Below are 15,298 nucleotides of genomic sequence, written 5' to 3'. Positions count from 1 at the left end.
ACGGCTTAAAGTGGTCCTATGGACAGATACTCCAATCTCCACTGTGGTGTACTGAGATCATGTGAGAGATCATGTGACACTTAGATTGCACACAGGTTACACACACACACACTCCTGAGCCCCAATCCCTAAGCCACCTGTACTGCAGAGAGTCGAAAGTTCAGAAGGTCCCAGATAGGTGTGGCTAGGTATATGACGTTGGATACACTATAAAGGACTCTAACTCACTACAACTAACTCACTACGACTTCAAGACTCACAGCATCTACTGAAGAGCAGGACAATATCATCAACACTAAGATTTAAACAACACCGAAGTCAATGTCTGCTTCCTTCAGAGGCTGTTAGAGGGAAGTGACTGATTTCATTATAAAATGGATTCAGGTTCATCTTTCCAAGAGGAGGATCTCTCCTGTCCTGTGTGCTGTGACATCTTCAAGGATCCCGTTCTTGTGTCGTGTGGCCACAGCTTCTGTAAAACCTGTCTGCGGGAAAACTGGAAACAAAGGGAATCTTGGGAATGTCCAGTCTGCAGGAGAAAATGTTCCAAAGATTGGTACCCTCCTAACCTTTCTCTAAAGAGCCTGTGTGAGGCCTTCTCACAGTCACATATAGATAGTCAGAAATCAACAAGCAAGATAAGCTCTGTGCTCTGCAGTCTGCATGGAGAAACGCTGCAGTTGGAGGATAAACAGCCTGTCTGTTTGGTGTGGCAGGATACAAGACAGCATAACCACAAACCACTAGATGAGGCTGTACAGAATCATAAGGTATCCATATGTTCTTGTGTATTTTCAGCTGTCTAAAATGGTGTATGTGTGTGTGCGTGTATGTGTGTGTGTTTGTTAACAATGCCTAAAAAAATTATTGCTTATTCCTGTAATGATTGTGATATGATTATTGACAATAAAGCGTAAAGCTAGAACACAGAAGCTCTGTCCATAGTAAAGCTAGAACACAGAGGCTCTGTCCATAGTAAAGCTAGAACACATGAGCTCTGTCCATAGTAAAACTAGAACACAGAAGCTCTATCCATAGTAAAGCTAGAACACATGAGCTCTGTCCATAGTAAAGCTAGAACACAGAGGCTCTGTCCATAGTAAAACTAGAACACAGAAGCTCTATCCATAGTAAAGCTAGAACACAGAGGCTCTATCCATAGTAAAACTAGAACACAGAAGCTCTGTCCATAGTAAAACTAGAACACAGAAGCTCTATCCATAGTAAAGCTAGAACACAGAGGCTCTGTCCACAGTAAAGCTAGAACACAGAAGCTCTGTCCATAGTAAAGCTAGAACACAGAGGCTCTGTCCATAGTAAAGCTAGAACACAGAAGCTCTGTCCATAGTAAAACTAGAACACAGAGGCTCTGTCCATAGTAAAGCTAGAACACAGAGGCTCTATCCATAGTAAAGCTAGAACACAGAAGCTCTGTCCATAGTAAAGCTAGAACACAGAAGCTCTGTACATAGTAAAGCTAGAACACAGAAGCTCTGTCCATAGTAAAGCTAGAACACAGAGGCTCTGTCCATAGTAAAGCTAGAGCACAGAGGCTCTGTCCACAGTAAAGCTAGAACACAGAGGCTCTGTCCATAGTAAAACTAGAACACAGAAGCTCTGTCCATAGTAAAGCTAGAACACAGAAGCTCTGTCCACAGTAAAGCTAGAACACAGAGGCTCTGTCCATAGTAAAGCTAGAACACAGAAGCTCTGTCCATAGTAAAGCTAGAACACAGAGGCTCTGTCCATAGTAAAGCTAGAGCACAGAGGCTCTGTCCACAGTAAAGCTAGAACACAGAGGCTCTGTCCATAGTAAAGCTAGAACACAGAAGCTCTGTCCATAGTAAAGCTAGAACACAGAAGCTCTGTCCATAGTAAAGCTAGAACACAGAAGCTCTGTACATAGTAAAGCTAGAACACAGAAGCTCTGTCCATAGTAAAGCTAGAACACAGAGGCTCTGTCCATAGTAAAGCTAGAGCACAGAGGCTCTGTCCACAGTAAAGCTAGAACACAGAGGCTCTGTCCATAGTAAAGCTAGAACACAGAAGCTCTGTCCATAGTAAAGCTAGAACACAGAGGCTCTGTCCATAGTAAAGTGTCAATGTTTCATTGTAGGAGGAACTCCAGACTGCCCTGAAGCCCTTACAGGAGAAGCTGGAAGTCTTTAGTAAAGTTAAACTAACCTGTAATCAAACAGCTTGGCATATTAAGGTAAGAATGAGTTGTAATGTTCAGAGGGGTTTGATGCTTACATTTCACTCCTTATGCAAACATTACAATCTGGACTTTGTTTGGCATGTCAAGAAGTGTCAAGGAGTGGAATGATGGCAGATACAGACTGGTACCCAAGATTCCTTATAGGATCAAAAAGGGTTCTATTGCTTGCTTCATGTGTGGAACCCCTCAACATTCTATATTAGAACCCTAGAGCAGGGGTATTCAACTCTTACGAGGCCCTGAGTCTGCTGGTTTTCTCTTCTACCTGATAATTAATTGCACACACCTGATGTCCCAGATCTTAACCAGTCCCTGATTATATGGGAGAAATGAAGAGAAAAAAAATGCAGTTGAACTGGCTTCGAGTTCCAGAGTTGAGTTTGAAGGCCCTAGAGGTTCTTCTTCACTGAACCAAAATGGTTCCGTATAGAACACTGCACGGTGTCATTTATGAATTATGGCTACTACTAATAAATAGTCATATTTTTTAGTTAAGAATATAATTTAATAAACAACTAAATAATGGACAAAATAATACCAGCGTAGTTTTATAGAATTTAATTTCATTATATTGTCACGGGCGTCGTAAGGAGTGGACCAAAACGCAGCGGGTATATTGATCATCTTCTTATTTATTAAAGAAAAAAACAATTAAGCAAAACAAACGACGAAAACAGTCCAGTAAGGTGCACAGACTATACTAGGAACAACCACCCACAAACACAAGTGAAACAAACCCCAACTAAATATGGCCTCCAATTAGAGACAACGACAACCAGCTGTCTCTAATTGGAGGTCCTACCAAAACCCCAACATAGAAATAGAAAAACTAGATAAACACATAGAAATAGAAAATGTAGAACATAAACCAAAAAATCCGAACCACACAAAACAAACACCCCCTGCCACGCCCTGACCAAACTACAATAACAAATAACCCCTTTTACTGGTCAGGGCATGACATATATGCACGGGTGGCCAGGGAGGCATCTCTTTGTTTCAACTCTGGCTGACTTCTTTACAACACAACACAGTCCAAAAGGAACAATAAAAGCATGTCTGCTGCTCTGTTCTGAACCCCCTGAAAACAGCAGACCTCACGCATACAGTTGAGACGAGCACAGGTTCAAGCTGCATTGTAGAGCCCCTGAATGGAGAGCATGTTGTGGGGTTAAGGGCCTTGCTCAAATGCCCAACAGAAGAGCTTCTGCTAAATGACTTAAATGTAAAATGTAAATGTAGGGGAATGTATTGAGGATGTGAACCCAGCAGCCCTCCAGTTGTCAAATCAATTCTGCCCATTTTTTTTCCAGCACCCAGCCTGGGATTTGATCCAGCCACAGGTCTAAATCCTTAGCCACTGGGCTACCTGCAGCCAGTACAGTATGGGTTCATCTGCAGCAATATGCATGAGTTAATCTGCAGCAATATGCACGAGTTAATCTGCAGAAATATGCATGAGTTAATCTGCAGCAATAAATATGAGTTAATCTGCAGCAATATGCATGAGTTAATCTGCAGCAATAAATATGAGTTAATCTGCAGCAATAAATATGAGTTAATCTGCAGCAATAAATATGAGTTATCTGCAGCAATATGCATGAGTTATCTGCAGCAATATGCATTAGTTATCTGCAGCAATATGCATGAGTTAATCTGCAGCAATATGCATGAGTTATCTGCAGCAATCTGCATGAGTTATCTGCAGAAATATGCATGAGTTAATCTGCAGCAATAAACATGAGTTATCTGCAGAAATATGCATGAGTTAATCTGCAGCAATATGCATGAGTTAATCTGCAGTAATATGCATGAGTTAATCTGCAGCAATAAATATGAGTTAATCTGCAGCAATATGCATGAGTTAATCTGCAGCAATATGCATGAGTTAATCTGCAGTAATATGCTTGAGTTAATCTGCCATATGAAGACAAAATGCTATCAGACATATAATTATTATGATGTAGAACAAAAATGTACATGCAGTTGTTGTCATCAGCAACCGAAAGAGATCCTCTTATAGCTCTGGGTTACTGCCAGACTGAGCAAAACATAGACAGTGTGTTAAAAGTAATGTAATTATTAACTAGGCTATTGAATCACAAAGACTTGTTATACATAATTTATTATAGGAAAAATATTTTATACTGTACCTCCTCTCAGTCAGCAACAGTCTTCTAATGGCTTTATGAAACATAGTCCCTTCAATTGACTCCACACTGAACACTGAAATAAAAGTAAAATCCTTAAGAGTCTATTAAGTGTAAAACTAACAATGACTCAATAATCCATGCCTTCATGGGCAGAGGTTTGAGTCCGTCTGTCTGCATATTTCAAGACATGCCATATGAGGGTGCAGTGAAAAGGCGTATACTTAAAAACTGGAAATCAACCAATCCTCCATCATTAACACAATCGAAAGCTCAAGTGGTTTATTATCTAAATGTTGAAAGTGCGGGGGCGATGGAGAGAAACAAAATGGTGCAGTTTAAGGCCATGTGGCAGAGAGGGATGGGGCGCTGGAGATGGGGGTGTGAACAGGTAGGTCTGAGCAGGGTGATGTTGTGGATGTTTCGTTTGATGTAGTTGATCTGGAGATGGGGGTGTGAGCAGGTGGGTACACCATCTCAGTCATCGGCTTCATCAATAAGTGAATCAATGACATTGTCCCCACAGTGACTGTATGTACATATCCCAACCAGAAGCCATGGATTACAGGCAACATCCGCATCGAGCTAAAGGCTAGAGCTGCCACTTTCACTGAGCGGGAGACTAATCCGGAAGCTTATAAGAAATCCCGCTATGCCCTCAGAGGAACCATAAAACAAGCAAAGCGTCAATACAGGATTAAGATTGAATCCTACTACACCGGCTCTGACACTCGTCGGATGTGGCAGGGCTTGAAAACTACAAAGGGAAACCCAGACGCGAGCTGCCCAGTGACGCGAGCCTACCAGACGAGCTAAATGCCTTTTATGCTCGCTTCGAGGCAAGCAACACTGAAGCATGCACAAGAGCACCAGCTGTTCTGGATGACTGTGTGATAACGCTCTCGGTAGCTGATGTGAACAAAACCCTTAAACGGGTCAACATTCACAAAGCCGCTGGGCCAAACAGATTACCAGGACGTGTACTCAAAGCATGCGCGGACCAACTGTCAAGTGTCTTCACTGACATTTTCAACCTCTCCCTGACCGAGTCTGTAATACCTACATGTTTCAAGCAGACCACCATAGTCCCTGTGCCCAAGGAAGCGAAGGAAACCTGGATAAATGATTACCTCACCTTGGGACTCATGTCGGTAGCCATGAAGTGCTTTGAAAGGCTGGTCATGGCTCACATCAGCAGCATCCTCCAGGATACCCTAGACCCACTCCAATTCGCATACCGCCCCAACAGATCCACAGATGACGCAATCTCAATCGCACTCCACACTGTCCTTTCTCACTTGGTACAAAAGGACCACCTATGTCAAAATGCTGTTCATTGACTACAGCTCAGCGTTCAACACCATAGTGCCCACGAAGCTCATCACTAAGGTAAGGACTCTGGGACTAAACACCTCCCTCTGTAACTGGATCCTGGACTTCCTGACGGGCCGCCCCCAGGTGGTAAGGGTAGGCAACAACACGTCTGCCACGCTGATCCTTAACACAGGGGCCCCTCAGGGGTGTGTACTTAGTCCCCTCCTGTATTCCCTGTTCACCCACGACTGCGTGGCCAAACACGACTCCAACACAATCATTAAGTTTGCTGACGACACAACAGTGGTAGGCCTGATCACCGACAACGATGAGATGGCCTATAGGGAGGAGGTCAGAGAACTGGCAGTGTGGTGCCAGGACAACAACCTCTCCCTTAATGTGAGCAAGATAAAGGAGCTGATCGTGGACCACAGGAAAAGGTGGGCCGAACAGGCCCCCATTAACATTGACGGGGCTGTAGTTGAGCGGGTCAGAGGAAAGCCCATAAAATTGTCAGAGACTCCAGTCACCCAAGTCATAGACTGTTTTCTCTGCTACCGCATGGCAAGCGGTACTGGAGCACCAAGTCTAGGACCAATAGGCTCCTCAACAGCTTCTACCCTCAAGCTCTAAGACTGCTGAACAATTAATCAAATCGCCACCGGACAATTACATTGACCCGCCTCCTTTTGTACACTGCTGGTACAGTAGTTGCTGTTGTTTGTTATCTATGCATAGTCACTTCGCCCCCACCTACATGTACAGATTACCTCAACTAGCCTGTACCGCTGCACACTGACTCGGTACCGGTGCCCCCCTGTATATAACCTCGTTACTAACCTGTACCGCTGCACACTGACTCTGTACCGGTACCCCCTGTATATAACCTCCACACTGACTCTGTACCGGTACCCCCTGTATATAACCTCCACACTGACTCTGTACCGGTACCCCCTGTATATAACCTCCACACTGACTCTGTACCGGTACCCCCTGTATATAACCTCCACACTGACTCTGTACCGTAACACCCTGTATATAGCCTCCACATTGACTCTGTACTGGTACCCCCTGTATATAACCTCCACACTGACTCGGTCCCAGTACCCCTGTATATAACCTCGTTACTAACCTATACCCCTCCACACTGACTCTGTACCGTAACACCCTGTATATAACCTCTATATTGACTCTGTACCGGTACCCCCTGTATATAGCCTCCACATTGACTCTGTACCGTTACCCCCTGTATATAGCCTCCACACTGACTCTGTACCGTAACACCCTGTATATAGCCTCCACATTGACTCTGTACTGGTACCCCCTGTATATAGCCTCCACACTGACTCGGTCCCAGTACCCCCTGTATATAACCTCGTTACTAACCTATACCCCTCCACACTGACTCTGTACCGGTACCCCCTGTATATAGCCTCCACATTGACTCTGTACCGGTACCCCCTGTATATAGCCTCCACATTGACTCTGTACCGGTACCCCCTGTATATAGCCTCCACATTGACTCGGTCCCGGTACCCCCTGTATATAGCCTCCACATTGACTCTGTACCGGTACCCCCTGTATATAGCCTCCACATTGACTCTGTACCGGTACCCCCCCTGTATATAGCCTCCACATTGACTCTGTACCGGTACCCCCTGTATATAGCCTCCACATTGACTCTGTACCGGTACCCCCTGTATATAGCCTCCACATTGACTCGGTCCCGGTACCCCCTGTATATAGCCTCCACATTGACTCGGTCCCGGTACCCCCTGTATATAGCCTCCACATTGACTCTGTACCGTTACCCCCTGTATATAGCCTCCACACTGACTCTGTACCGTAACACCCTGTATATAGCCTCCACATTGACTCTGTACTGGTACCCCCTGTATATAGCCTCCACACTGACTCGGTCCCAGTACCCCCTGTATATAACCTCGTTACTAACCTATACCCCTCCACACTGACTCTGTACCGGTACCCCCTGTATATAGCCTCCACATTGACTCGGTCCCGGTACCCCCTGTATATAGCCTCCACATTGACTCTGTACCGGTACCCCCTGTATATAGCCTCCACATTGACTCTGTACCGGTACCCCCCTGTATATAGCCTCCACATTGACTCTGTACCGGTACCCCCTGTATATAGCCTCCACATTGACTCTGTACCGGTACCCCCTGTATATAGCCTCCACATTGACTCGGTCCCGGTACCCCCTGTATATAGCCTCCACATTGACTCGGTCCCGGTACCCCCTGTATATAGCCTCCACATTGACTCTGTACCGTTACCCCCTGTATATAGCCTCCACACTGACTCTGTACCGTAACACCCTGTATATAGCCTCCACATTGACTCTGTACTGGTACCCCCTGTATATAGCCTCCACACTGACTCGGTCCCAGTACCCCCTGTATATAACCTCGTTACTAACCTATACCCCTCCACACTGACTCTGTACCGGTACCCCCTGTATATAGCCTCCACATTGACTCTGTACCGGTACCCCCTGTATATAGCCTCCACATTGACTCTGTACCGGTACCCCCTGTATATAGCCTCCACATTGACTCGGTCCCGGTACCCCCTGTATATAGCCTCCACATTGACTCTGTACCGGTACCCCCTGTATATAGCCTCCACATTGACTCTGTACCGGTACCCCCCTGTATATAGCCTCCACATTGACTCTGTACCGGTACCCCCTGTATATAGCCTCCACATTGACTCTGTACCGGTACCCCCTGTATATAGCCTCCACATTGACTCGGTCCCGGTACCCCCTGTATATAGGCTCCACATTGACTCGGTCCCGGTACCCCCTGTATATAGCCTCCACATTGACTCTGTACCGGTACCCCCCTGTATATAGCCTCCACATTGACTCTGTACCGGTACCCCCTGTATATAGCCTCCACATTGACTCTGTACCGGTACCCCCTGTATATAGCCTCCACATTGACTCGGTCCCGGTACCCCCTGTATATAGCCTCCACATTGACTCGGTCCCGGTACCCCCTGTATATAGCCTCCACATTGACTCTGTACCGGTGCCCCCTGTATATAGCCTCCACATTGACTCTGTACCGGTACCCCCTGTATACAGCCTCCACATTGACTCGGTACCGGTACCCCCTGTATATAACCTCCACATTGACTCTGTACTGGTACCCCCTGTATATAGCCTCCACATTGACTCGGTACCGGTACCCCCTGTATATAGCCTCCACACTGACTCGGTACCGGTACCCCCTGTCTATAGCCTCCACACTGACTCGGTACCGGTACCCCCTGTATATAACCTCCACACTGACTCGGTACCGGTACCCCCTGTATATAGCCTCCACATTGACTCTGTACCGGTACACCCTGTATATAGCCTCCACATTGACTCTGTACCGGTACCCCCTGTATATAGCCTCCACATTGACTCTGTACCGGTACACCCTGTATATAGCCTCCACACTGACTCGGTACCGGTACCCCCTGTATATAGCCTCCACATTGACTCTGTACCGGTACCCCCTGTATATAACCTCCACATTGACTCTGTACCGGTACACCCTGTATATAGCCTCCACATTGACTCTGTACCGGTACCCCCTGTATATAACCTCCACACTGACTCTGTACCGGTACCCCCTGTATATAGCCTCCACATTGACTCTGTACCGGTACACCCTGTATATAGCCTCCACATTGACTCTGTACCGGTACCCCCTGTATATAGTCTCCACATTGACTCTGTACCGGTACCCCCTGTATATAGCCTCCACATTGACTCTGTACCGGTACACCCTGTATATAGCCTCCACATTGACTCTGTACCGGTACCCCCTGTATATAGCCTCCACATTGACTCTGTACCGGTACACCCTGTATATAGCCTCCACACTGACTCGGTACCGGTACCCCCTGTATATAGCCTCCACATTGACTCTGTACCGGTACCCCCTGTATATAACCTCCACATTGACTCTGTACCGGTACACCCTGTATATAGCCTCCACATTGACTCTGTACCGGTACCCCCTGTATATAACCTCCACACTGACTCTGTACCGGTACCCCCTGTATATAGCCTCCACACTGACTCTGTACCGGTACACCCTGTATATAACCTCCACATTGACTCTGTACCGGTACACCCTGTATATAGCCTCCACATTGACTCTGTACCGGTACCCCCTGTATATAACCTCCACACTGACTCTGTACCGGTACCCCCTGTATATAGCCTCCACACTGACTCTGTACCGGTACCCCCTGTATATAGCCTCGTTATTGTTATTCTTATTGTGTTACTTTTTATTAGTACTTTTTTATTTTAGCCCATTTGGTAAATATTTTCTTCTTCTTGAACTGCACTGTTGGATAAGGGCTTGTAAGTAATTATTTCACGGTAAAGTCTACAATTATTGTATTCGGCGCATGTGACAAATAAAGTTTGATTTGATGTCTTTGATCTGGAGATGGGGGTGTGAACAGGTAGGTCTGGACAGGGTGATGTTGTGGATGTTTCGTCTGGTAAAACAAATAATAAAGAAACATATTACACATATGCATTTTTTTCCTAAGAGTTCAGGCTTGTGTAATAGTACAATATAATATGAAAATACAAGGAGAAACAGCAGTGATGTAGGCTATCATCGTCTAGTCCTCTCACTGTCTCCAGAGCCAGGCCCAGGACACAGAGAGGCAGATTAAGGAAGAGTTTCAGAAGCTTCACCAGTTTCTACGAGAGGAGGAGGAGGCCAGTGTAGCGACACTGAGGGAGGAAGAGGAGCAGAAGAGTCAGATGATGAAGGAGAAGATTAAAGAGATGAACAGACAGATATCATCACTTTCAGATACAATCAGAGCCATAGAGGAGGAGATGAGATCTGAGGACATCTCATTGCCGCTGGTAAGAACTAATATCTGAACAGTAAGTAGATTATTGTGACTGATTTGATTTCAGTTTTTATATTCATTATTCATTTCCAATTTTGTCCCCCTGCAGAACTACAAGACCACAGTGAAAAGGTCAGTGATCTACCTCCTGTCTCTCTTGACTCTGTGGTTCTGAACCCAACCCCGCAGCAGCACTGACTCCTTAATGTTCTTTCAGAGCCCGTTTCACACTGCCGGATCCACAGCTGGTCTCAGGAGCGCTGATAGACGTGGCCAAACACCTGGGCAACCTGCAGTTCAGAGTCTGGGAGAAGATGCAGGGGATTGTGAAATACAGTAAGTATAATTTTACTTACCTACTTTGAACAATTTCCTTAATTTATGATATTTTTAAACAATAAAACACTATTCAGCATTCAGACAAACAGGAGGAAAACATGTACTATGATATTCTGTCAAAAAATATGTTATAGTAAAACACTTTCTTGTATGTAATAGTGTTCAAAAACATGAAACACATTTTAATCAATAAAGTGAATCAACCACTTACAAGTTCCCTCTGTCCTGGTGTCAGTCCTGATATCACGACCAGTTCTAATCTCTAGTTCTGTCTGTTCAGCTCCTGTGATTCTGGACCCAAACACTGCTTACCGATATTTCATCCTGTCTGAGGATCTGACCAGTCTAAGATTCTGTGCGATTCAGCAGCTTCCTGACAACCCAGAGAGGTTTGATTACGATGCATTGGTCCTGGGCTCTGAGGGCTTTAACTCAGGGACACACATCTGGGACGTTGAGGTTGGGGACAGTACAGTCTGGTCCGTGGGTGTCATACAAGAGTCTGCCCAGAGGAAGGGAAACATGAAGCCTGAAAGTTGGATTGTGTACTATAGTGGAGGTAAATATAGAGCAAGCCCCCCATCAGGGCCAGGTATTCCCATCACAATGAGACCAAAACCCCAGAGGATCAGAGTGCTGCTGGACAGGGACAGAGGACAGCTGTCATTCTCTGACCCTGATAATAACACACACCTGCACACATTCACACACACCTTTACTGAGCAAGTCTTTCCAGCAATAGGTCATGTCTCTAAAGTTCACCATCTGAGGATCGTACCAGGGAAGATCTCTATAAAGATAGAGTAGACTCCGCCCCCTACTGGGCATCATCAGTAACACACACCTTTTAGAATAGAGAGAGAGAGAGAGATACAGAGAGAGACAGAGAGAGAGACAGAGAGAGAGAGATAGAGAGAGAGAGAGAGAGAGACATTATAACCGTCACACTTTATTTATATAGTCTGTATTTTCCTTCTTTAGATGCTAGAAAGAGGATCATACTATCAACCAACTATCTGTTGATAAGCAACTGCTTGCTAAGGTTACAGCCCCCTAGAGTTGATGTCCGCTCCTCCGTGGGAAAATGTAATGAGCATAATAAACAAATCCCCATTACCAATCTGTCAATTTAAGCTAGAGATATGTTGCACTTCTGCATCTCCGGTGAAAGGTAACAGAGATAGAGTAGTGATTGTCAGACCATGAGAAATCCCGAAAACCGTTCTTCTCACAAAATCATCTGTAGCGTCCAAACGGTTCGCCTTACAAACTATTATGAAGCCTCTATGGAAAGATGAGACTCTCACAAACATGTACATGTCGGTTGTTTTCCTCACAAGACTCATCTGACGGTCCCCTTGTACCAGTTTTTTATAAATGAATGTGTGTACAGCGCCTTCGGAAAGTATTCAGACCCCTTGACTTCTTTCATGTTTTGTTACGTTACAGCCTTATTCTAAAGTCAATTAAATACAATTTGTTTATCATAAATCTACACACAATACCCCATAATGACAAAGGGAAAACAGGTTTTTAGAATTTTTTGAAAATGTATTAAAAGTAAAAAAACAAATACCTTATTTACATAAGTAATCAGACCCTTTGCTATGAGACTCAAAATTGAGCTCAGGTGCATCCTGTTTCCATTGATCATGCTTGAGATGTTTCTACAACTTGATTGGAGTCCACCTGTGGTAAATTCAATTGATTGGACAGGATTTGGAAAGGCACACACCTGTCTATAAAAGGTCCCGCAGTTGACAGTACATGTCAGAGCAAAAACCAAGCCATGAGGTCGAAGGAATTGTCCGTAGAGCTCAGAGACAGGATTGTGTCGAGAAACAGATCTGGGGAAGGGTACCAAAACATGTCTGCAGCATTGAAGGTCCCCAAGAACACAGTGGCCTCCATCATTCTTAAATGGAAGAAGTGGAAGAACCTCAGACACTTCCTAGAGCTGGCCGCCCGGCCAAATCTGAGCAATTGGGGGAGAAGGGCCTTGGTCAGGGAGGTGACAAAGAACCCGATGGTCACTCTGACAGAGCTCCAGAGTTCCTCTGTGGAGATGGGAGAACCTTCCAGAAGGACAACCATCTCTGCAGCACTCCACCAATCAGGCCTTTATGGTAGAGTGGCCAGACAGAAGCCATTCCTCAGTAAAAGGCACATGACAGCCCGCTTGGAGTTTGCCAAAAGGCACCTAAAGACTCTTAGACCATGAGAAACAAAATTCTCTGGTCTGATGAAACCAAGATTGAGCTCTTTGGCCTGAATGCCAAGCGTCACGTCTGGAGGAAACCTGGCATCATCCTTATGGTGAAGCATGGTGGTGGCACAATCATGCTGTGTGGATTTTTTCAGCAGCAGGGACTGGGAGACTAGTCAGGATCGAAGCAAAGATGAACGGAGCAAAGTACAGAAAGATCCTTGATGAAAACCTGCTCCAGAGCGCTCAGGACCTCAGACTGGGGCAAAGGTTCACCTTCCAACAGGACAACGACTCTAAGCACACAGCCAAGACAATGCAGGAGTGGCTTCGGGGCAAGTCTCTGAATGTCTTTGAGTGGTCCAGCCAGAGCCCGGACTTGAACCTGATCGAACATCTATGGAGAGACCTGAAAATAGCTGTGCAGCAACGCTCCCCATCCAACCTGACAGAGCTTGAGAGGATCTGCAGAGAAGAATGGGACAAACTCCTCAAATACAGGTGTGCCAAGCTTGTAGCATCATAGACGACTCGAGGCTGTAATCGCTGCCAAAGGTGCTTCAGCAAAGTACTGAGTAAAGGGTCTGAATACTTATGTAAATGTCATATTTCCGTTTTTTTTTATTCATTTTGAAACATTTCTACAAACCTGTTTTTGCTTTGTCATTATCAGCTGTAGGGTGTAGATTGATGAGGAAAAAAAACATTTAAGCAATTTCAGAATAACAAAATGTGGAAAAGGTCAAGGGGTCTGAATACTTTCCGAATGCACTGTATATATGGAAACAGTTCCAAAAACAAGCCTTTAAAGACGTGTAAAATATTTATAATGCTCTCTGATCTTTCTGATATTGTTCAGATATCAGACAGACACTACAGAACAAACTTCCTTAGGAATGTTTTGGGAAACTATCTGTTGTTCCATGTAGGGAATCTGTTATTCAATGTGTTTCTATTGGCTAATAGCAGTAAGGTCTATCTGATTTTCAATGTGTTTCTATTGGCTAATAGCATTAAAGGCCAAATTCAATTTTTCATCAAATATATATTTTTTTTTATGTTTTCTTTTGATACTTCAAGGAGTCTTAAAATTCTAAATGAAATAGCTAAAGGATCCTTGGAATGAACTTAAAACACCCCCAGTGACCTTTCAACTAACCCTAACTTATCTACGTGGGGTTAAGGTTAGAGCTAGTGTTAGGGTTAGTTGAAATGTTACTGATAGTCTGTAGATAGTCTACAGATGGCCTATGAAAATGAAAGTGTTACCCCATTCACTTGGGTTGAACCAATGCATTTTTCATGTACTAGTTATTTTGGTAATAAACAGTCATACATTACTTTTTTCTGTGTCAAAGTTTTATATTCCACCAAACACACACAAAATGTGGTTTGTTCAGCATGTTGGCATTACAGCTATTAAAGTTCCACCCATCATCTGAAACTTCATGTGAAACTTCATGTGAAACTTCCTGGTCTGAATGAGAATTAAAAACAACACTTAAACGGTTAATAATCAGTGTTTCATTATCATTTTATTTGTAATATCTAATCTAGTTATTCTGAAATGTCACTGAAGTCAATGTAACATTCATACTTTTTTTCTTCTTCCTGGAGCTGAGAGACAAATAAACAAACACACACACACACACAATAACTAATCGTTTACGATATGTGATCAAGCGTAAAGCTTTCTAGGTTGACAAATGGTATAACGGCATCATGTGGGGCAGTAGCTCAGGCTTGTTGTTTTAATGAAAAGCAGTTGTGATTGATTCTGACCAGATGGTCTCTATACTCTGATTTTCTCCACATCTCTAGCCATGTGTATTGTGGTCTCTCTCCACTCTCTTATCTCTTGTTATGAAGAAGAGAAAAAAAGAAGGTCTTGTCTTGTGATTATATTTGTTCCAACCTTTGACCAACTCGACCAGACAGCTTGCATGCGGGTTTTTTATTCTTTCTTCTTCTCTTGTTGCCATGTTCTTCTCAGTTGCCATGACGATATATGAGAGAACATCTGTCTTTAACACTATTTCACTGACCGAGCTATATTGAGTTACACACCAGGGTCAATACGGTGTGAGTGTGTGTGTGTGTGTGTGTGTGTGTGTGTAAGACAGGGTCAACATAGAGCAATGAGGAAATGCTTTGTCTCAGGTTACACTC

The 15,298-nt window shown here is 44.5% G+C and overlaps 1 protein-coding gene across 1 annotated transcript; it reads left to right on the top strand.

The window, feature by feature from the left end:
• Positions 1 to 269: 269 nt before the first annotated feature.
• Positions 270 to 12,189, top strand: LOC115157596 (E3 ubiquitin-protein ligase TRIM39-like). Its single transcript, XM_029705983.1, has 6 exons — positions 270 to 770; positions 2,117 to 2,212; positions 10,367 to 10,597; positions 10,694 to 10,716; positions 10,802 to 10,920; positions 11,204 to 12,189. Exons 1-6 carry the CDS (start codon positions 375 to 377, stop codon positions 11,728 to 11,730), a joined length of 1,392 nt encoding a protein of 463 aa, XP_029561843.1. The 5' UTR covers positions 270 to 374; the 3' UTR covers positions 11,731 to 12,189.
• Positions 12,190 to 15,298: the final 3,109 nt, after the last annotated feature.

This window comes from Salmo trutta, chromosome 21 (assembly GCF_901001165.1).
Source record: "Salmo trutta chromosome 21, fSalTru1.1, whole genome shotgun sequence".
NCBI lineage: Eukaryota > Metazoa > Chordata > Actinopteri > Salmoniformes > Salmonidae > Salmo > Salmo trutta.
This window is presented reverse-complemented; position numbering and strand designations above follow the sequence as displayed.